This window comes from Plecotus auritus, assembly GCF_963455305.1.
Source record: "Plecotus auritus genome assembly, chromosome: 9".
In the NCBI taxonomy this organism is placed as follows: domain Eukaryota; kingdom Metazoa; phylum Chordata; class Mammalia; order Chiroptera; family Vespertilionidae; genus Plecotus; species Plecotus auritus.
The window spans coordinates 39,356,098-39,380,317 of NC_137783.1; the positions used below are offsets into that span (position 1 = coordinate 39,356,098).

At 41.5% G+C, this 24,220-nt stretch overlaps 2 protein-coding genes across 2 annotated transcripts in view; one reads left to right on the forward strand and one right to left on the reverse strand.

Annotated features, from left to right (window-relative positions):
- Positions 1-15,114, reverse strand: part of JMJD1C (jumonji domain containing 1C) — a 283,189-nt gene extending 268,075 nt beyond the window's left edge. The window contains exon 1 of the mRNA XM_080687359.1: positions 14,755-15,114. The gene's annotated coding sequence lies outside the window, so the exon portion shown is untranslated. The remainder of the gene's footprint in view (positions 1-14,754) is intronic.
- Positions 14,363-24,220, forward strand: part of REEP3 (receptor accessory protein 3) — a 101,519-nt gene continuing 91,661 nt past the window's right edge. Inside the window, exon 1 of the mRNA XM_080687362.1 lies at positions 14,363-14,598. Coding sequence (XP_080543488.1) covers positions 14,567-14,598 — 32 coding nt within the window. The 5' untranslated portion in view covers positions 14,363-14,566. The remainder of the gene's footprint in view (positions 14,599-24,220) is intronic.

The window sequence follows — 24,220 nt, forward strand, 5'->3', positions numbered from 1 at the left end:
TTTAGAGAGAGGAAGGGAAAGGGACAGAGAGATAGAAACATCAATGAGAGAATAACATCAACCAGCTGCCTCCTGCACACTCCTACTGGGGATCAAGCCTGCAACCCAGGCATGTGCCCTAACCCAGAATCGAACCGGCAACCTTTTGGTTTATGGGTTGACGCTCAACCACTGAGCAACACTGGCCAGGCAAATTTGGGCCATTTTAATAAGTTTATCTCATTTAATTTGCAATTCCCTAATAATTATGTGATGTTGAATGTCTTTTGATATGTGTGCCATCTGTATATCTTCAGGACTTTTGCCCATTTTTAAAATCAGGTTGTTTTTTTCCTGATTGTTTTAAGAGTTCCTTGCATATTTTGGACCATTCTTTATCAGATGTCTTTTGCAAATATTTTCTCTCAATCTGTGGCATATCTTGATAGTATCTTTCACAGAGCAGATTTTTTTAATTTTAATAAAGTTCAGTTTATTATTTATTTCACAGATAATGCCTTTGGTGGTGTACCTAAAATTCATCACCATACTCAAGGTCACCTAGGTTTTCTTCTATGTTCTCTTCTAGGAGTTTTATTAGAGTGCTGCATTTTACATTTAAGTTTATGATACATTTTTAGTCAATTTTGGGAAGGACATAAGGTCTATATCTAGATTTCTTTGCATTTAGATATCCAGTAGTACCAACACTATTTGTTGACAAGACTATCTTTGCTCTAATGTATTATCACTGCTCCTTTGTGTCTAAAGTCAGTTAACTCGCCCTGACCGGTTTGGCTCAGTGGATAGAGCATCAGCCAGCGGACTCGGGGGTCCCGGGTTCGATTCCGGTCAAGGGCATGTGCCTTGGTTGCGGGCACATCCCCGGTGGGGGGTGTGCAGGAGGCAGCTGATTGATGTTTCTAACTCCCTGTACCTCTCCCTTCCTCTCTGTGGGCAATCAATAAAATACATTACAAAAAAAAACCTTTTAAAGTCAGTTAACTCTACTTAAATGGATTTATTTCTGGGCTTTCTATTCTATTATATTGATCCACTAGTATTTGTCTGTGCTTTCACCAATACCACATTGTCTTAAGTAGCTTTATACTAAGTCTTGAAGTCAGGTAGCGCCAGTTCTCTGACTTTTTTCTGTTTCTTCAAAATGAATTGGCTATTTTGCGTCTTGTGCCTCATTATATAAACCTTAGAATCAGTTTGTCAATATCCACAAAATTACTTGCTGTGATTTTGATTCGTATTTTACTGAATCTATAGATCAAATTGAAAAAACTGACCTTTTGACAATAGTGAGTCTTCCCAGCCATGAGCATGGAATAACTCTCCACTGATTGAGTTCTTTCATTCTGTCATCAGAATTTTATAGTTTCCATCATATAGATCTTATACATGTTTTGTTAAGTTTATACCTAAGTAACTCATTTTGGGGGAAACTAAAATATGGTGCTTCCAATTTCAAATTCTACTTGTTCTCTGATTATATACAGAAAAAAGTTAACTTTTGTATATTAACTTTGTGTCCTGCAACTTGCTATTATATTATTTATAATCCAGGAATATACTTGTTGATTCTTTAGGATGTTCTATATAGACGATCATATAGAAAGAAAACTGTGAACAAAGAAAGTTTTATTTCTTCCTTTCCAATCAGCAATAGTAGGCTTGGCCAGTGTGGCTCAGTGGTTGAGCATCAACCCATGAACCAGGAGGTCCCAGTTCCATTCTCAATCAGGGTACATGCCTTTGTTTCAGGCTCCATCCCCAGGAGGGGAAGTCCAGGAAGCAGCCAATTGATGATGCTCTCTCATCCCTCTCCTTTCCTCTCTCTGAAATCAATGAAAACATATTATAAAAAAAAAAAAAGCAGAAGAGCAATGGTGGGACATCCTTGCCTTATTCCTGATCTTAGTGGAAAAGCTTCCAGTTTTTCATTAAGTATAATGTTAGCTGTATGCTTTTTGTAAATGTTCTTTATCAAGGTGAGGAAGTTCCCCCCTCTATTTCTCATTTACTGAGAGGTGTGTGTGTGTAAGAGAGAGAGAGAGAGAGAGACAGAGAGACGGGGGTGGGGGGGGGGGGTGGGGGGGGCGGTGCTGGATTTTGTTAAATGTTTTTCTGCACCTATTGATATGATCAAGTAATTTTTCTCCTTTAGACTGTTAATATGATGAATTACATTAACTTATTTTCAGATGCTAACCAACCTTGCCTACCTGGGATAAACCCCACTTTGTCATGGTAAATAATTACTTTTATACATTGTTGGATTCAACTGGCTAATACTTTGTTGAGGTTTTTTTAATCTATGTTCACGATATTGGTCTGTAGTTTTGTTCCCAGAGTAATGCTGATTTCATAGAATGATATGGAAATATTCCCTCTGCTTCTGTCTTCTGGAAGAGATTGTAGGGGTATGGTATAATTTATTCTTTGTTTGGTAGAATTTACCAATGAACCCATCTGGGCATTGTGCTTTCTGTTTTAAAGATAATTGATTCCATTTCTTTTATATCTATATAGATAGATATAGACATAGGCTACTCATATTCAGATTGTCTATTTCTTCTTGTGATTTTCAAGGAAGTGACCCATTTCATTCAGTGGTCGGCAAACTGCGGCTTGCGAGCCACATGCAGCTCACAAGCCGTGGTTTGCTACTCTGTTTAATAATGAGTTTGCCGACCACTGGCCTAGGGGCTTAATCACAAGGAACAACAGCAGCCTGTAATTATTGGAATCGAGAGTCTAGGTCAGTGGTCGGCAAACTCATTAGTCAACAGAGCGGGAAACCGTGGCTCGTGAGCCGCAAGTGGCTCACGAGCCGCAGTTTGCTGACCACTGATCTAGGTTGTCAAATTTGTGGGCATAGGGCTGCTCATAATACTCCTTTATTATCCTTTTAACATCCACTGAATCTGTAGTGATGTCCTCTCTTTCATTAACTGATATTAGCAATTTGTTCCTTCTCTCTTTTAGCCTTCCTAGAGTCTTGTTTATTGACCCTGTCAAAGAACCATGTTTTGAATTTGTTGATTTTTCTCTATTCATTTCCTATATTCAATTTAATTTATTTCTGCTCTAATTCTTATTTTTCTTCTGCTTACTTGACTTAATTTGTTCTTTTTCTAGTTTCCTCAAACATAAACTTAAATGACTGATTTTAGATCTTTATTTTCTAATAAATAAATTGGATGCTATAAATTTCCTTCTAAGCACTGCTTTAATTGTATCCCACAAAAGTTATTAAGTTATATTTCCATTTTCATTTAGTTCGAACCATTTTTTCCGTCCCTCTTGAGATTTCTTCTTTGACCCATGTGCATTTTAGAAGTATGCCTTTTAACCTCCAAGTATTTGAGAATTTTCCAACTATTTTTCTGTTATTGATTCCTAGTTTAATCCACCATGGTCTGAGAGCAGATGTTATGATTTTTGTTCTTTTAAATTTGATAAGGGGTGTTTTATGACCCTGAAAGAGGTCTATATTGGTGAATGAATGGTCCAAGTGAGATTGAGAAGAATGTGTAATCTGTATTCTATAGATTGTCAATTACATCTAGCTGACTGAAAGTGCTGTTGAGTTCAACTATGTCCTTACTGATTTTCTGCCTGCTGGATCTGTCTAAATTCTGAGGACTGTTAGTCTCTAATAATAGTAGATTCCCCTATTTCTAGATTAAGGATTGTTATGCCTTCTTGGAGTATTGACCCCTTTATCATATGTAATGCCCTCTTTATCTCTAATAACTTTCCTTGCTCACAAATCTGCTGTCTGAAATTAATATAGCCATTTCCACTTTCTTTTGGTTAGTGCTAGCATATATCTTCCTCTGTTCCTTTATGCTTAATCTGTATGTTTTTAAAGTAGGTTTCTTGTAGACAAAATATGGTAAAGTCTAGTTTTTTAATCCTCCCCGATAATCTGTCTTTTAATTTATGTATTTAGTCTACTGAGATGATTATTGATGCAGCTGGATTAACACCTACCATATTTGCTACCATACTCTTTTCTGCTTATTGTTCCTATTTTTGTCTTCCACATTTTTTCTGCCTTTTGTAGACTTTACTTTTTGCATCTTTTAAAAAATATTTTTATTGATTTTTAAAGAGAGAGGAAGGAAGAGGGAGAGAGAGACATCAATCGACTACCTCCTGCATACCCTCCAGGGGATCGAGCCCACTACCCAGGAATGTGCCCTGACCAGGAATCTAACTGGCAACCTTTCAGTATATGAGATGATGCCCAATCAACTGAGCCACACCTCCAGGGCTTTTGTGATTTCAATTGAGCATACTGTGAATCAATTTTCTCCCCTCTCTTAACATACCATTATACTTTTTTTTGTGGTTGTCCTAGAGTTTGTAATACACAATTACAAGTAATCTAAATCCATTTTCAAATAACACTATACTGCTACTCAGGTAGTGCAAAGTAACTTATAAGTACAAAATATTCCTAATTCTTCCTTTCCATCACATATCATTGCTTTAATTCATTTCACATATACATATGTATATGTATGCATACACATACACACACACAATCAAATATATTGCTACTATCATTCTGAACCGTCTTCTATTAGAGCAATTAAGAACAAGAAGAATAAGTTTTTATTTTACCTTCACTTATATCTTCTCCAATGCTCTTCTTTTATGTAAATCAGTTTCTGATGTGTAAAATTTTCCTCCTCTTTGACGTACTTTTAACACAGCAATGCAGGTCTATTGGCAATAAATTCCCTCAATTTTTGTTTGTCTGAGAAGTCTTTATTTCTCCTTCACCTTTGAAGTATAATTTCACAGGTTACAGAATTCTACATTGGTATGTTTTTTCCCTCTCTCAATACTTTAAATATTTTACTCTACTCTCTTTCTGCTTGCATGGTTTTTGAGGAAAAGTCTACTGGAATCCTCATCTTTGTTCCTCTACAGGTAAGGCGGGATTTTTTCCTATGGCTTTTTCCAAGAATTCTTTCTTTTAATGGATTTTTTGAAGTTTGAATACATTATGTCTAGGTGTAGTTTTTTGTTTTTTGTTTTTTGTTTTGTTTTTACATATATCCTGCTTGGTGAGGCTTTCTAGGTCTGTGGTTCAGTGTCTCACATTATTGCTTCTCTTCTTTTCTTTCTTCTCCTTTTGGAATTCACATTACATGCACCCTGTATCTTTTGTAGTTGTCCCATGTTTTGGATACTCTGCCCCGTTTTTTTGTTTTTTTTTCCTCTTTGCTTTTCAGTTTTGGAATATTCTACTGTCACATTCATAAGTTCAGGGGTTCTTTCCTGAGCCTTGTCAAGTCCAATAATGGGCCTGTCAAAGGTATACTTCATTTCTGTTTGTTGTTGTTAATCCTCACCCGAGAATATTTTTTCCCATTGCTTCTTAGAAATATGTATATTTTTATTGATTTCAGACATAAAGGGAGAGGGAGAGATAGAAACATCAATGATGAGAGAGAATCATTGATCAGCTGCCTCCTGCATGCCCCCTACTGGGGATCTAGCTACAACCCTGCCATGTGCCCTTGACCGAAATTGAACCTGGGACCCTTCAGTCTGCAGGCTGATGCTCTACCCACTGAGCCAAACCAGCTAGGGCACCATTGACTTTTTTAGAGTGTGGAAGGAAGGGAGGAAGATGGGGGTGGAGGGAGAAAATGAGAAGAGAGAGCGAGAAGAGAGAGCAAGAGAGAGGTTTGTGAGAGAGACACACAGATTGGTTGCACCCCACATGCACCCTGACTGAAGCCTGAGATCAAACCTGTAATCCAGATACATGCCTTTGACCAGAAATCTAAGGCTTGACCCTTTGGTGTGAGGGCCAATACTCTTAACACTGAGCAATACCGCCCAGGGCCTGTTATACTATTTTGATCTCTAACTTTTTGTATTCTTTCTTTCCATTTACACCTCTCTGCTTACAATATCCATCTATTTTTTGTATGTTGCCTACTTTTTCCACTAAAATCCTAAACTTATTAATACCATTATGGTTGTTGTTTTTTTAATTCCTGCTTTAACAATTCCAACATTCCTTCCATACCTGACTCTGATTCTGATGATTGCTTATTCTCTTTAAATTGTATTTTTTGCCTTTCAGTATGCCTTGTAATTTTTTGTTGCTGTTGTTGAAAGGTAGACATGATGCACTGGATAAGGGGAACTGTGGCAAATAGGTCTTTAGTAATGTAGTGGTATGGTGGAGGAATGAGGCGTTCTATAGTTCTATGATTAGGTCTGTCTTTCAGTGACCCTGTACCTCTCTAGACTGTGAGCTTCACCAATGTTTCAGTCCCCACCTCCCCACTTCCCTTCCATGAAACAGGATAGCTGGGGGAGGTTAGAATTATGTATTTCCCTTCCCCTATATATATGGCAAGAGTGGCTCAAACTGGGTTTTTCCCTTCCTCCACTGGAAGGCTAGAGCTAGCTGGTATTGAGTATTTTCCTTTCCCTACTTAGTTTAGGCTATGATAAAACAGTTTCTCCTGAGAACCCACCTTGTTAAGAAAAGCAGAATTCTTGAGTGTATTTCAAAATAGTTATTCTCCCAGCTCTGCCACTAGAAGCTTAAGGGGATTTTTTTTTCTGATACTAACAGTGAGTACCTGCTAGAGCTCCTTATGGTAAAACTCACAAAAGTGTGTGGGGTGAGTGTGGGGGGCCCTATTGGATTCTCTTGCAGTTTTTAACTCTCAGAGTAGTTATCTACACTGAGTCTCCAATTCATCAGTTACAGTTCCTTCAGAGGTTTCTACTCTGGTAGATTGTGATTCTCTGCCTATCTGTCTCTCCAAATTGGGGGGCAGCAGTTTATTGTGTCATCACTTCCATGAAGGATCTAAGAAGAGTTTTTTTCTTTAGTTTGTTCAGATTTTCACTTGTTGTTAAAACAAAGTGGCAACTCTTAAGCTCTTTCTTACCAAAAGAAAAGATTCTGGGTTTTGAGATACATTTTTAATTAATGGTTGTTATGAATGCTTGATATATTAAAACTACCTATATATATAAAAGCCCAGCGACCGGAACAGCAGAACAACCAGAACAACTGGTAGCTACGACACGCACTGCGGCAGCCAACCAGCCTGATCCGGGCCCCAATCGCGGCCTCCCCCCCCTCGCCCTCTGCCAGCCCAGCTCCTGATCAGCCCCAACACCCCAATCAGGGGCGGGGCTGGCTGGCCAACTGCCACGGCCCCTTCCCCGCACCGGCCCAACCCGATGGGCCCCGAGCAGGGCGCACTGGCCAGACCCCATCCGTGCACAAATTCATGCACCAGGCCTCTAGTTAATATATTTTTTTAATGCTTGTTTTATAAGCATTTTTTCCAGTTTGTCATTTGTCTTGAAATCTTATTTATATTATTTTTAGAAACATAGGAATTTTAAATTCTTATGTAATCAAGTCTATGAAATTTACCTTTTGGGTTTCTGATTTTATGACATGCTTTGAAAGGGCATTCCATTACCAAGATTACCTTCACTTACTTTTCTTTTTGTACTTTTACAGCACTTTTAGTTTCTACATTTACATTTCTTATCCACCAGGAATTACTTTTTCTTCAATTTTTATTAAATAGCTGGCTCAGCTGTCACAAAATTATTAACAAGTCCACTATGTTATAATTGATGTAAACCTTTATCTTAGACTAAATACCTATATTTGAATCTGTTTCTAGACATTACTCTGGCAAAACAAACAAACCAACCAAAAAATACAGTGGTTATATAGACAACCTCTGAAGGGAACTGGATAACTGAAGACAGGCAATAAAAGACAACAAACTTCATTGTTTACCCTTTTAAATTTTATTCCATGTGCTTTGAATTAGCGCTTAAAAACATAAAATTGCAGCTTTCTGCAAATTATACTGTAACCCCATAAGAATAATACCTGAAATTATAGATCTACCTAAATTTTAAAACTGGGAACTAATCTGGTCTATTTTAAATGAATAGTGTAAATGTTTCAAATATGTCTTGAACTAGATATTTCTGCCATTTAATATAATCAAACACAAAATCATTTTTTTACCCTGAAAGGGGAAAAAGCTCTTAATTGTTGCAAGTAAAGCTACTACCTCAAATCTATAAGAACCTCAGATGTGCTTGATTCCTTACTATGTGTGTTCCATAGATCCAGCCATCACAGATGAATTTTGCTTTCTTCATTGTTGGCTAGTAACTATATTTTTCTATTAATATCTGTAGTAAAATACTTAAGTCAGAATTTAATCTTTCTATTCTCTGCAATCTGATTGTTATATTTTCAAAACTATTCTATATAATAAAAGCCTAATATGCTAAGTGTCTGGTCGTCCATTCAACCAATCAAAGCATAATATGCTAATGATATGCTAAGGCCGCTCAACTGCTCGCTATGACATGCACTGACCACCAGGGGGGCAGACAGTCAACCAGTCGCTATGATGAGCACTGACCACCAGGAGACAAACGTTCTGACCGGTAGGTTAGCTTGTTGCTGGGGTCTGGCCGATCCAGACTGAATGAGACGGGCTGGATGTGCCCTGGAGCCCTCCAACAGTCCCTCTCCAACTGGCCAACCTCCCGCATCCCTCCCCACCCCGATCGTGCACCGGTGGGGTCCCTCGGCCTGGCCTGCACCCTCTCGCAATCTGGGACCCCTTGGGAGATGTTGGAGAACAGGTTTCAGCCCGATCCCGCAGGCTAGGCCGAGGGACCACACTGGTGCACAAATTCATGCACTGGGCCTCTAGTTTCTTTTATAATTTGATTTCAATGTCAGATGCCAAATGTGACCTCTGTGGTAACCATAATACCATAATACCATAATGCTGACTGGCCAAGACAGAAGAAATATTCATCTAGCAGCAGGTGGAAAAAGAACAGGTTTTGTCTTGTAAGTCGTTCTCTTTAAGATCCCCTCCCTCATACTAACAACTATTAAAGGTAGACTCATTTAGTAATTTTAGCCTTTTTCCAATAAAAATACTTTCAAGCACTTGAAAATACTCCTCTACTAAAAATGGGAAGGTGACCCAGTATCTAGTCTCATTAGCATACTCATTAATAATTACATAGGTTAGATACTATCTCTGTGCCCTGTAATTCTGCTCTCACTACCTACTCATCTAGGTACTTTCACGCTCTTTTCCTAATAAATGAACTCCTTTAACATGTAGAAGATGCATATTCCACATACTCCCCCAGGAACACTGTTAAGTGAAGATGTAAAAAAGAAAGCAATTCTCTTAATATGGTCTAATTACTTTAGGTTTTAAGACCCTTGGCATTTGATTTACATAACATTATCATCCCCATTTAACAGGAGACAGATCGTTACTGGTAGTAGAAATACATCTCCATTTGCCCTAAATATGCTTGCTACCTCCCACCATGATTCAACTCAATACCCAACGAAAATCTTCTTTGCAGAACACAATGAAGGAAGCACTTCAGAGCACAACAAATGAATACTAGTGGTATATGAGAAGTTTAGTATTTAAACAAATAATTTTTATCTTGAATACAGGAAATGATCTCAAGTATGCCAATGAGACCACACTTTAAAAGCTTCTGGGCAGCTGGTAATGTATTTCCTTTTGTTCCATTGTCTCTAGAGCCTAGCCTTGCACCATGAAACACTTATTTAATGGCCACCTACGAGTAGATCTCAACTATTCAAGACACAGCCCAAATATACAAAGATTAGAAACACTCACTATCCTATCTAATAATCCTATCTAATAAAGAGGGAATACGCTAATTGACCATCACTCCGTCACAAAGATGGATGCACCACAGCTGAGGCCAAGTTCCCATAAGGAGCCTTAACAAGCAATCAGCAGGGACCTGAGGCTACGCCTTCCCCCGCCCCCGTGGGGCTTGACAGGGGACCTCAGGCCATGTCCCCCACCCGCCAGGGCTTGACAGGGGACCTCAGGCCGCGCCCCCCACCTGGCAGGGCTAGACGGATGACCTCAAGGTGCGCTTCCCGTCCTGGTGCTGGGCTGGGGACTTAGGCTGCCCCCCCCCACCTCAGCGCCAGGCCGGGGGACCTCAGGCCATGCCCCCCACTAGGTGGGGCTTGACAGGGGACCTCAGGCCGCACCCCCCGCCCGGCGGAGCTTGACAGGGGACCTCAGGCCGTGCCCCCTGCCCCAGCACCGGGCCAGGGGACCTGAGGCTGTGCCCCCCTGCCTGGCTGGGCTTGACAGGGGACCTCAGGCTGTGCCCCCCACCCAGCGGGGCTTGACGGGGGACCTCAAGGTTCACCCCCAGTGCTGGGTCAAGGGAACTCAGGCCGCGCCCCTGCCCAGCAGGGCTTGATGGGGTACCTGAGGCTGCGCCCCCCTGCCTGGTGGGGCTTGACAGGGGACCTCAGGCCATGCCCCCCACCCAGGGGGCTTGACAGGGGATCTCAGGCCGTGTCCCCCACCTGGCAGGACTTGACGGAGGACCTCAAGGCATGCCCTCGCCCCGGTCTGGGCTGGGGGACCTCAGGCCACGCCCCATGTCCTGGCATTGGGCCAGGGGACCTGAGGCTACTTCCCCTGCCCAGCAGGGTTTGACAAGGGTGGGACTGGCTGGGTCTGAGTCTCACCGGATTTTGAGGTGCATGTGGGTGGGCGGGGACTTGACTCTGGGTCCTGTGGTGAGCCCCAGACTCTGACAGGAGGAAGGTTTTCATATACATTTTACTAATTTTCTTTCATCTCTGACACTTCTATTATAGAGAAAGGGCAAATAGCAATATTAAATTATTTCCTCTAATTAATCCCCTTTTAATGTGCATGAATTTTGTGCACCCGGTCATTAGTTGAAATCTAAGCACTTTTCATGAGAGGTTCCTCCTCAGATGAAGTTACTCTTAGTTTAGACCAACAATACTCAACCACATCAGACTTGATTTCCCCCTTCCAAAAAATATTTTCCAACTTCTGCTTTGTCACCCTGACATGAAATTAATAACAATATTCCTATAGACGAGTCGTCGGCAAACTGCAGCTCGCAAGCCACATGAAGCTCACAAGCCGCGGTTTGCCGCTCTGTTGACTAATGAGTTTGCTGACCACTGACCTAGACTCTCAATTCCAATAATTAGGCTGTTGTGGTTCCTTGTAATTAAGCCCCTACCAGTGGTCGGCAAACTCATTAGTCAACAGAGCGGCAAACCGCGGCTGGCGAGCCGCATGTGGCTCCCAAGCTGCAGTTTGCCGACTACTGCTATAGACAACTTCAAAAAAATCCATATACCCTAAATAAAATATAAATGGAAAAGGGAAATGGAAATAATTTGTAAGATAATATGTATTTCAATATTAATCCTGAAACAAAACTGAACTAGAAGACATAAATGTAATTAGTAGCTACACGTGACAGCTATAAATGCAAAGTTGTTTGTGATGCAATTTTTCAAAACTGTCAACTCTTGGTCAAGTTGTGAAGAAAATAAATCTTCCTTTCACACATGGGTCGCATGTGGAAATAAACAATGGAAAATTCAGTCTCAGTTAAAACCATGAGTTTATATGTAAAATGGAGGTTCTAAGTTCACATAATTACAAATAGTACACAGATGTCAGGCAGGATATTCCTAAACCATGCAGGACATTGTGACATTCTTTGTTCAGGATAGCTCACACACTGCAAAAAACTATAGCATCCCTGAAACCTGCCTACTAAATGCTATTGATTAGCCCTGTCATTCCAACAATAACAACAAAAATGTCTCCCACCGTCCCCCTGGAGGGCACTCCCCAACTGGACCCACTACCTTGACATAATTCACCTATCTATATATATAAAAACCTAATATGCAAAGTGTTCCCTTGGAAGTTCAATCATTCGCTATGACATGTGCTGACCACCAGAAGGTGGCACAGAATGAAGGAAGACCCCAGCCAGCACCCGCAGCCACTAGGGACCCTACCCATGCACAAATTTCGTGCACTGGGCCTCTAGTCAGAGTATAATGTAAAGAACACACAGGAAGCATGGACTATAGTTTCAGTTCTGTTTCCTATGAGATATGAGGTCACTGGCAGTAAGCTATCTAAACCTCAGTTTCCAATGTATCAAAAGGGAATAAACACTACCTAGGCTTTTTGGGGTGTAGAGGTCGACTCAACAACATAACAACTTGGGTGGAGGTGGATTCCAACACATGGCATATTGAGATGTGAGTAAGAGGGCTATTCCAGATTGAGCACAGCAAAAGGTAACATGAGTGTGGAGGAGGCTGAAGATATAATAAGCATACAAAATGAAATTTAACACACAGCAATGCAGGGAGATTTCAGAGAGCAGCCAGCAGTCCTAAATATCTCAGCAACCCCTGAAGGCATTACTATATTACGATGCAGTGAAATAATTTATATTCAGAATGATGACCCCCAAATTAAGAAGACAAGAAAGACTTAGATCTTTAAGAGACTTACACTGTACATGGCTGAAATTTTGTCAAGTTGTGATGCTTCAGAGAGTAACTAATATTATTCAAACTTTTATTGGGCAATTACCCTATTCTAGACACTGGGAAGACACAAAGATATCTAATATATATACCTGTCCTCAAACATTTTACCACCCAGTAGATTAGACATCAGTAAAACATAACCATAATATAAAGCAGATTGGCACAGGCATTAAATAGAAACTCAAGTAATAAATTATGGGTGCCTAGAAAAAATATGAATAATTCTTACTGAGGAAAATCAAGGCCATCGCCACGGCATAGAACACTGGGGGGGAAAAAGGGATTCTGACAGAGAATGGGGAGAAAATCATTAAAGAAAAAAGTCACTGAGCACGAAAATACAACTTGGCTCCGAGAAGAGAGCTAGGGAAGGGTATATTAGGGGTTGAGAAGACAGTAAAATTAAAGCTATAAAAAAATTTCAGGACCTGTTCATGGAGGGATTTGAATGCCATTCAAATGATTTTGAGTTTTTATTGCGCAAGATTTTTCAGAAAACTGGTGCTTATGTGGCACACCTGATCCCCAAATAATGCTAATGGCCAAAAATAAGATTCTGAACAAATACAAATTTTCATTAGCAAGACCCCTCAAATTAAAATACATTCTTAATATGAACAAACAAAAAGAACCCAACTTAAGAGTATAAAACAGCTTCTGAGCTCATTTCTTAAATAATCAAAATACTACTAAATCTATTGAACCCCTGGGAATTTAAAAGAACTCAGGATAATCTTAATCTTATGTGTCTTTGATTTTCTTCCAAGCAAGTCTGAGAACTTCCTAAACATGTTATTTAGCATTGCCTCATGTCACCCCTAAAAGGCAAGAGGTAGGCTACAGTATTATTAGCCTCTTTTTACTATGGGGAAACTGAGGAACAAAAAGAGTAAATTACAGTATGGCCACAAAATAAGCTATTATATTTTCTTGGACTTTAATTAAAGACTCGAGGCCCACATATCATCCATTATTCTTTGTACCATCTAAATATTAGAATTATCTTTCCCTATCTTGACTGAGAATAAAAAAAGACACGACTAAACTTTTAGGTCATTTTCTCAATTTGGTACTGCCACCAAGAAAGTTTTAAAATTCTACCTCCTGAATTATGCTATCTGTAAGAACTGCGAAGTGTACCCAGTAATCCAACACCCCCAAAAAACAGACAGCTGGAAATAGCAGAACAGATCAGGAGTCCTAGGCCCAGCTTTTACTTTGAATATCTGGCAGGCTCACACGAGTGTCTGTAAAACTGGCTTTGCGGATTTTGGGATGGAAAGGTGCCCTAAGAGGCCCTGGAGAGCGTTATCAATAAATACTACACCCACTGCTGCAAACATGAAATCCCATGCTTTCCTCCTCTGCCCCCTGCGTTGCACCACGCACAAGAGAATCCTGGAACACCCTAAGGCCAGTGCAGGTATCAGCCCTACTTTTCCCTTAAAATGCAGCACTTTCAAGTTGCCCCGGGCGCTGGGACTCAGGGAACAGGGAGGACACCGGATGTGGCTAAACACGCCGCAAAATCTTGCCTCTTCAGAATCCATGGCCTGGTCCACGCGAGTCAATGTGACACAGAGTTCCTGCTACTTACTACTTTGTTTTTTCACACACGCACTGACAACCCCGACCTTCAAGCCCCCTTTCTCAGCCTCCTGCCACTACTCGCCTCCACGCCGGGTGGACGTCCCAGGGACGTGAGGAGGAAGAAAGGGTTCGAGCACAGGGTCCCGGCCGAGAGACCGTTCACCTCGGGCCAGGGTCCCCCTCGCCCACCCACCTACCCAAACCTCGGGCTCCGCCGCCCAGACCTGGCCTCCGCCAACGCGCCGCCGCCGCCGCCGCCGCCTATCAGCTGAGCGCAGGGGCGGGGCCGGCTGGCTCCGCGGAGGATCGGCCGGCGGGCGGGGACGGGCGAGGGATCGACCGCCTCACGACTCGGGCCGCCGCGCGCACACACACCGGCCCAGCTCCCGAGGGCACCAGCGCGGCCCCGGGAAGCGCGAGGAGCCGGCGAGCGCGCGGCCTGCCGTTGGCCGCCTGGTCCGCCCCGCTCGGCGCCCACCCGCTCTGGAGGTGGGGGTCCTTGCCTCCGGGAAGATGGTGTCCTGGATGATCTCCCGAGCCGTGGTGTAAGTGCTGCTCACGGCGCCCCGTAGCCCACGCAAGGCCCGAGGGAGGTGTGGGAGAACCAGGGGGCAGTAGGGGAAGGGCAGGCCTGGGCCTAGGCTGGTGTGGGCTGGCCCGGCCTCGGCCTGCCTGGGGCTGGGGTGCCTCGGCCTCCTCACCCTAGTCCACGTCGCTGCGAAGCTCCCTGCGGCGGACGAGGGTCCGGCGGCTGCGGCCGGATCGCGGGCGGCTGCGGCCGGATCGCGTGCGGCTTGGCGGCCCTGCTCCCGTGGAGCTGGATGAGCAAGCGCGCAGGGCTGGCGGCGCGCGCTCCGCGCTCCCTCTCCTTCTGCCCGCGCTGCGCGGCACCGCCCTGCGGCCCGGGAGCGGCGCGCCTTGCGGCGGCCCCTACGCAAGCTCCGCAGACGCTGAGCGCGGCTGGCCCCGCGATCCTCGGAGGATGCGCCTGCGGCACCGAGTCTTTGTATCCCGAGGCTGGTGCGTTGCGGCGTCTCTCTCCGCTGCTGATGGCCACTCAGTCACGTGTGGTAGGAGGAGAGATTTGTCTAAAAGCCCGAGACCGCTCCCAGCTCACATCCCAGGGAAGGGTCCCAGTTGCCCCATGATTTACAGTTTACCGAGAAAGGAGCTCGTTGTTGAATGGTGACACCCGCCTGCTCTCCCCGATTCTAGAATTTGGTGGTTTTGGCGGAAATCTTTGCTAAGTGATTGAGAGGCTGCAGGTGCCTGTTGCCTTTGTTCAGATTATCGGTTCATTTTATTGTGTTCTTACCAAGTGCTACAGGTCCACTTAAAAAATTCGCTTGAGTTGTGTTTATTCTGTGAAGTTATTTGTTGGACTACAATGTAAACTGATTTCCTCCCATCCTTTCCATTTTACCCCTCTCCGCCTCAAAAAAAAGTCACAAAGTAAACAACAATGTTGTAGTTACAGCCAGGAACCCGCGAATTTATTATTCATGATCTCTGTAGGAGTAATTATCTCCTGATCTTTATGAAATGTTTTCGTGAGGCGCTGGCTTCTCTGATTAGCTTTAGAATGTGGGAGCAAACATTACCAGATATTTAATTTTGTTTCTAACTAGGGAGAAAGCTACATTTTCTTTGGGTGTGGATTAATAGCTTAGTAGCCGTATTCAACCCGATTTGCAATAGCATTGAAATTTTGTCAGTTGATTGTCTTAATGCACTTTGTCCTTCCTCGGTGCAGTTTCTAGTTTTAAAACTTCACAGCTTCCTGTGTTCATCTGTACAAAACTAAAACTCGGGAAATAAAAGCATATCACAGATTGTTGTCAGGTTGTTTTTTAGCCTTTTTGGGTCTCTCTTGGAGTGTCATTTACATAATACAAGCATACCTTTTTTGACCTAGTGATGTCTATCAAGTGTTGTGTCTGCACCCAGAAAATCATGTGCCCCATTAAGAAACTGTACCTTAAAAAACAAAAAACAAACAAAAAAAAACTCTGGGTTCCCTTGACCCGTTCTTTAACTGATTTAAAAGAGGAAAAAAAAGTGAAGCACAATTGATTTCATTTGAATTTCTCAAATAATATTTTTGTTTTTTATCGTTGACTACAGATATGAATGCCTTTTCTAGATACTACCTAAATATAACACAAAAGTTAGTAACACAGAGTTGATCTTAATGGAACTCACAGTTCAGGTACACTATACCTGCAATATAGATCAGAATGTCACGTCCTATGAGTTACACCCTGTGTTATATCGGATAGAGAATGAAGGAGTTATATCTTGTTGGAGAATCAGAAAAAGCAAGGGAGATTACATTTGAGATGGGCCTTAAAGGACAGACTGAATTTAGCCAAAGATTAAACAGAAAAGGATTCCAGATAAAGGCATCACTGTGAGCCAAAGCACAGAGGAGGGGAAAGCCCGGATTAGTTACAGAGGACTTGAGGGACTGGAGAGAGAAAAAGCTGGAAATTTAAGCTGGGGCCTGTTTTCAAGGAATTTGAGGAAGAACTGATAGATTGTAATAGGAAGCAATGGCTTTGCTTTGGAAATTTCTCTCCCTTGTTGTATGAGATGGTTGTACAGGAGAGAGACACTGAAGACTTAGAGAGCTACCGAACTGGAGAGAGGGTTAGGCTTGTGATGCCAGAAGCTACAGATTTTAAAGTGTGTGGTAAAAGAAAGGAAGCAAAAACGTGAGAGGAAAGATCATGGAAATGTATTTGTCAGGTGTCAGGAAATGTATTTCATGAGCCATTGAACCATTAGCATATTAGAACGCACCCTTGTCAGGTAAGGAAAGCATCATTATTATATTTTGTCCCTTTGCTCCTCAGTTTCTCTATATCTATGCACTGAATGTTTCTTTTCCCTTAATTATGAGGACACAAAAGATCAATCGCAGGATCTACCCAAACTTGGAAACCTTTTTTACACCAGGAAATAGAATTTTCTTACATTCTTTCTAACCCAGTGGAACAGCCAGCTGGTCCTGAGCCTGAAGAAAAATCAGACAGTTATCTCAACATGAACCTCCGGTGGCATATACAAGGAACCTCCTCTGTAACCAGAGCTCCCTGTGGGCAGAGCACTTTCTCTCCAGACCGTGTGGCAGACCATTGCAGGGAAGAGCACTGGCTTTGGAATCAGACCTGGATGCCAGCTAATAGTTTTGTGGTCCTGGGGAACATATTCAATCCATCTGAGCTTTAGTGTCCTTGTCTTAAAAAGGTTATAATATTTACCTTTTTAAAACTGTCATAAAGATTATATCAGTTCAACTAAAGCACACCAAATGTGGTACCTCATATTTATTGTACATTTAAAACATTATAGATTTTGTGTGTGTGTGTGGAAGAGGAAAGTAAGATAGAAAGAAAGAAATACCATTGGGCTATCATTTCGAAACCTGGAATTTATAACTAGTGTGTGTTATATTAACCAGCTGAATGACATTGAATCAGCCTCTTACTGATTATAGACCTCAGTTCCTGTCTCTCTCAAGATAAAGGATCTGATATGGTAATCTCCAATCTCTTTTGCATAGCTCTAGCATTCTGTGATGGTATGAGAGGATTTTTCATTAAAATCAACTTACTTTAACTTTACAGACAAAATTCAAAGGTTAGTTGGCAATTATTAAGGTTATAATAATCTGAGATTACCAAATAATATTACATTCATATCTAATGCCCATGCCTTACCTTTTGAAACATGATTGTTACAGATTGAGGGAAATCCCACTTTTCCAACTTTTCTTAATTTGTGTTTAAGATCAGGACTAAAGACAGATGGCCTGAACTAAAATATCAGCTCTACCATTCTTGGCTATAACATACTCCATAGGATTAAATACATTTGCACACATAATGTCCATAATCCAGCATTGTGCACAAGGTAGATATTCAATAAGTATTAGTACTTGTTATCAGAGCAAGAACAAATATGTTCCCTGACATTCCCAGCATACTGAACGTTTAAACTTTTCAATTTACATTTTTTTAAATGTTTTATTGATTTTTAGAGAGAGAGAAAGGAAGAGGAATAGACAGATAAAAACATCGATGAGAGAGAAACATCACAGGATCGAGCATGTGTACTCTGACCGGGAATCCAGTCAGTGACCTCTTGATTCCTGAGTCAACGCTCAACTGCTGAACCACACTGGCTGGACTTTCAATTTACCTTTGTCTTTCAATTTCTTTGCCTAATTACAGTAGGGTAAAAAAAATTGTATTCAATATTTTTTTATACTGTAAGCATTTTCTGTGTTGCTCTGAAATCTTATTTTTATCTTCTGTTTGATCTAGGCCAATATTCATAATTTTCATAGCCATTCATCTACTTTTTTAATTTTTATTTTTAGATAATTTCTAATATTTCATTATAAGTAATGCCTCAATGTATTTATAAAGCTAAAATGGACATCATTTATATATACTTTTTCTTTTTATATATTTCCTTAGGATAAATATCCAAGAGGAGTATATCTGAGTCAAAGGCTATGAATATTTTTATGACAATTGATATGAATTGACAAATTGCTTTCCAAAAGGATATTCATATTTTACATTGCCACCAATAATGCATGAGTAATAGCTTTATCACAGTGTAACCAGAAATGGGGGATTTTGACTTTTTTTATGCTTTCTTACTAAGTATAATGGATGGATTTCATTGGTTTCTTTTGCATTTAAGTTATTAACAAGATTAATAGTGGTCCTAATATCTCCCATGGTGCAAATAGTCTGTATGTACTTTATCCATTTCTCTCTTAATTTCTTGGTAATTTACTTGTTGGCACACCTTATATAATAAAGAAATTAACCTTAAGTCATTTGACGCAAATATTGTTTTTCAATCTAATTATACTTCTCTTAAGATATTTTATTTTTAGTTGTAAAGGGAGTATAGTTTTAATGCAGTTCAACTTGTTCATATTTTACTTTGTGACTTTTCACTTCTAAATATAAACTATCAATTACTCCATTTGATAAGTACTACTTTTTCATATAGTATTGGATGAATTTGGAGACTTCCTTTTTACACCAGTATTTTCCTTTTTAACATTAGTAACATTTTTATTTTTGTTTTACAATTTTATTATCTGGCAGTACTAGTAAAACATCGATCCTCTTTCTTTAATTGATTCTTTTCAATTATATTTAACTAGAGGCCCGGTGCATGAAATTCGTGCACTGGGCGGGGGGGTGTCCCTCAGCCCAGCCTGCACCCCTCTCCAATCTGGGACCCCTCAAGGGATGTCCGACTGCCCGTTCAGGCCCAATCCTACTGGGGATCGGGCCTAAACGGGCAGTCGGACATCCCTCTCACAATGCAGGACTACGGGCTCCCAGCTGCTCGCCTGCCTGACTACCTGATTGCCCCTAACCGCTTCTGCCTGCCAGCTTGATCCCCCCCTAACCATTCCCCTGCCAGCCTGATTGATGCCTAACTGCTCCCCTGCCAGCCTGTTCCCTCCCAACTGCCCTCCCCTGCAGGCCTGGTCACCCCTAACTGCTCTCCCCTGCTGGCCATCTTGTGGCAGCCATCTTGTGTCCACATGGGGGCAGGATCTTTGACCACATGGGGGCAGCCATCTTGTGTGTTGGAATGACTGTCAATGTGCATATTACTCTTTTGTTAGATAGGATAGAGGCCTGGTGCACGGGTGGGGGCCAGCTGGTTTGCCCTGAAGGGTGTTCCAGATCAGGGTGGGGGTTCCCTTGAGGCATGGGGCAGCCTGGGCAAGGGTCCTGTGGTGGTTTGCAGGCCGGCCACACCCCCTGGCAACCCAAGCATAGGCCCTGGTATCTGGGATTTATTTATCTTCTATAATTGAAACTTTGTATCCTTGAGTGGAGGCCTCGGCCGGCCAGGGTGTGCAGAAAGCTTGGCTTCTTCCATTGCCGGGGAAACTTAAGCCTCCTGCTTGCTCCGTGGCCACAGCCATCTCGGTTGGGTTAATTTGCATACTTGCTCCTGATTGGCCGGTGGGCATGGCCTTTGGGTGTAGCAGAGTAATGGTTAATTTGCATATTACTCTTTTATTAGATAGGAAGGATGGGTGCCTTTAGAGTCTAAATTACATACCTTGAAAACCATACTCCAGCAATTTCCCCCCATCTTTCCAGCATCATCTGTTTTCCTTCTGCCAGATCATTCTTGTCAGCATTCATACATGCTATTATTTCTCCCATCTTAAAACAGCAACAAAAACTCATTCTATTATACTTTTCATCTCATTACCATTTCTCTCTCATTCTTTAAAGCAAAAACTCCACAAAAGAACAGCCTACAGACAAACTTTCTCCACATCCTCTTTTTTTGGGTCACTCTGAAACCCATACCATTTAGGCTTTGCCACTAATCATTTCATTGAAATTGCCTTGCTCTAGGTCAGCAGTGGCCTCCACATGGCCAAATGGTTTGGTCCTCATCTGACTTAGCAGCTTCTGATACAGTTGCTCACTCTCTCCTTGAAGTACTTTCCCGTGCTTTCTTTTTTCTTCGTAACTCACTGGCTACTCCCTGCTTAGTCTCCCTTGCCACATTCCCCTCACATGCCCTAACTTCTTAAAGTTGGTGTGTCCAGGGCTCAGTTCTTACATCTTTTCTCTTTTCTATCTACATTCCTATGAGGATGCTCATTAATTTACATCTTCAATCCATACCTCTCTGCTGAACTCATGATCATATATATTTTCAACTGCCTACTTAACTCCACTTGGAAACATTTGACAGTCATCTTGAACTTAAGATATCCAAAACTGAGCTCCTGAATTTCCTTCCCCATCTGCCTCCTCGGCAGCTCAATTAATTACAACTGAGTCCTTCCAAATAGCTCAGGCCCAAAACCTTGGAATTATCCCTCCTCCTCCTTTTTTCTCATTCCCTACACTGAATCCTACAGCAAATCTTGTTGACTCCACCTTCAAAATATACCCGGGATCCACCCAGTTCTCACCACCTTTACTTACATTACTTTAGTCCAAGCCAGCATCATCTCTTAAATGTATTGTTATAATAGCATCCTGCTTCTACCCTTCGTGTGTGTGTTAGTTAAGATTATGATGGAATGAAAAACATCTCATTTTTAAATCCTAGTGGAAGTTTGAGGGCAGTCACAATTTATAAGTGATATATTTCTTTCCTTTTTTCTTTTTTTTAAATATATTTTTATTGATTTCAGAGAGGAAGAGAGAGGGAGAGAGAGAATCACCGATTGGCTGCCTCCCACACGCCCCCTGCTGGGGTTCGAGCCCACAACTCAGGCATGTGCCCCTGACTGGAATCGAACCAGGGACCCTTCAATCCGCAGGCTGATGCTCTACCCACTGAGCCAAAACAGCTAGGGCTACATGATGTATTTCTTCTTTTATATGTGCTTTCAGCATTTTTAAATGGTTGTAAAATCTCAATGATGGCTAAAATATATTTCAGTTAGGTTAAGATAGATTTTATCTTTGTTTACCAGTTTTGATGAGATCCTTTATGGGAATAGCTTAAATTTCATGAGCTGTATCTAAGAATGTGTACTTACTGAAATTGCTCTTAGAAAGTGTGATAAATAAGGTAGATATAATGATGTTTTCAAGGAAACTGAAAAAGTTAAAATCTTAAAAATACAATTTGTTGTGAATGAGCTATAAGAGGTCATCTTTTCTGTCTTCCTTCATTAAGACAGAAGACACATCCTAAACTATTGGGTCTTGTTTTCATTGCTTAGGCCAGAACTTCCAACAAGATTCCTTTATTAGCCTTTTCAGAAATAGTTGGCTTTTGTACACTTTTTGTTACTGCTGCTATATTAACTATTTCTTTTTCTGCTGGATTTTTGAACCCTTTTAGGATGGTGATATTTATATTGTCTACTTTCAGTATAGATTTAAATGTTCAAAAAATGGTATGTTACAATAATGATGTCATAAATGGCTAATTTCAGTATCTTAAAGTAAATATGATATGACTGTTTTGATTGTCACATGGAAAAAGATTACTGCTGGGTCTGTGTTTTTTATTGATTTTGAAGAGGGGGGGTGGGGAAAGAAACATCGATCTGTTGTTCCACTTATTTATGCATTTATTGGTTAATTATTGTATGTGTCCTGAACCGATATTGAACCCAAAACCTTGTGTAGAGACAATGCTCTAACCAACCGAGCTACCAGGCCAGAGCCATTATGTCATTGATTGTACATTTGCATTAACTTCCCCTTTCATACATTTTTTAGGTTAAATGAGAGGTTAAAGGTACAAATTATTCTGTTAGAAATGTCTTTATGTTTACAAAACTGTCTGTTAAGGGTTTAAGTATACCTATTACTGAAGTAAATTTACCCATCAATCATGTTAACTTTATAACGGCCACTATGACAAAATCAGGACAGATGTCATACTCACTAAGATACTATGGACAGAGAAAACAGTAGCAGTTGGGATGGAATTATTGAACAGTGGCTAAAGATTATTTTAAATAAAGAGCAGACTAGCTAATGTTACAATATTATACAGCCATTTATAATGGTATTCAAAGTATTTTTTATTTTATTTGAATATCCTTAAATATGTCAAGGTGTTTTTTTTTGGGGGGGGGTTGTTTTTTTGGTGTGTTTTTGTGGGGTTTTTTGGTTAATCCTCATCCGAGGGTATTTTTTCCATTGATTTTTAGAGAGAGTGGAAGGGAGGGGGAAAACATCTTTGTGAGAGAGACACATTGATTGTTTGCCTCCCACATGCACCCCGACGGGGCCAGGGATGGAGCTCACAACCGAGGTACCTGCCTGCCAGGGTGTTTCTCAGCATCTAGAAGGGTTCAGGAATCTGGAGAAGGGCTGCGAGTAATTTAATAAAGAGACTAGACATGAAATATAAATTTGGAATACATGGGGGAGCCAGGGAGCTTAGCTTTAGTAACTAAGTTCTCCCTGAATCTCAGGACCCAGGGCTTTTTATACACACATTTTTGCCATATAGCAGTGCTCTGCAAACTGCGGCTTGCGGCTTGTGAGCTGCGGTTGCGCTCTGTTGACTAATGAGTTTGCCGACCACTGCCCTATAGCAAAGCAGATATACATATCAAAGGTAAGGTTTTGGTAAACAGTAGAATTATCAGGTTGGGGCAGGGGTGGGCAAACTTTTTGACTGGAGGGCCACAATGGGTTCTTAAACTGGACCGGAGGGCCGGAACAAAAGCATGGATGGAGTGTTTGTGTGAACTAATATAAATTCAAAGTAAAGGAGCAGAGGGGAGAGCAAGAGAACCAGATAGAACAACCGGATCTGGCCCACGGCCGTAGTTTGCCCATGGCTGGGTTGGGGGAACTGCCCTCAGCTGTCTGGCAGCAGGCAATAATATATGCAGATTTTCAGGTTTGGGGAAATGCTTTCGGCTATTCCAGCAGCAGTTAATATGATTCAGCCTGCTGAAGCCTCAAGGTTCACCAGCCTTTTGATGAACTTCTTGCATTTTTGACCTGCTGGAATTAGCCCCCAGCACCTGCCCTTGATCAGAATGGAATCCAGATCCTTTAGTTCGCAAATGGAAGCTCTAACCACGGAGCAAAACCAGCTAGAGCTATGTCAGGGTTTTTTAATGTAGCACTATGGACATTTTTGGACTGGATAATTCTCTCGGCGGGGAGGGGGTGTCTATCCTGTGCATTGTAGGATGTTTAGCAGCATCCCTGTCCCCTACTCCAAAGATACCAGCAGCCCCCGCCCTCCCCCCTCCGCCATTATAACAGCCAAAAATGTCTCCAGATACTGCCATATGTCACCTAGTGTGCAGAATTGCCACGGGTTGAACCACTGTGCTAAGTAAAAAGGAAAGAAAAAATATATATGGAAGGGAATGAGCCTGAATCTGTGCTGCTCAATATGGTAACCACTACTCCCATGTGGCTATTTAAATGTAAATTAAGTAAATTTAAAATTAACTGCCTCAGTCACACTAGCCACATTTCAAGTGTTCAATCACCACTCAAGCTTAGTGGTTACCTTATTGGACAGCACAGAAATAGAACATTTCCATCATTGCAGAAAGTTCTATTGCAGTGATCATGTACAAAAGACATTCTGCTTGGTATCCCCATCTGAAAATGACTTAGTTGTTTACTATTTGCTGCTTCTGTATACTCTATGGGAGAA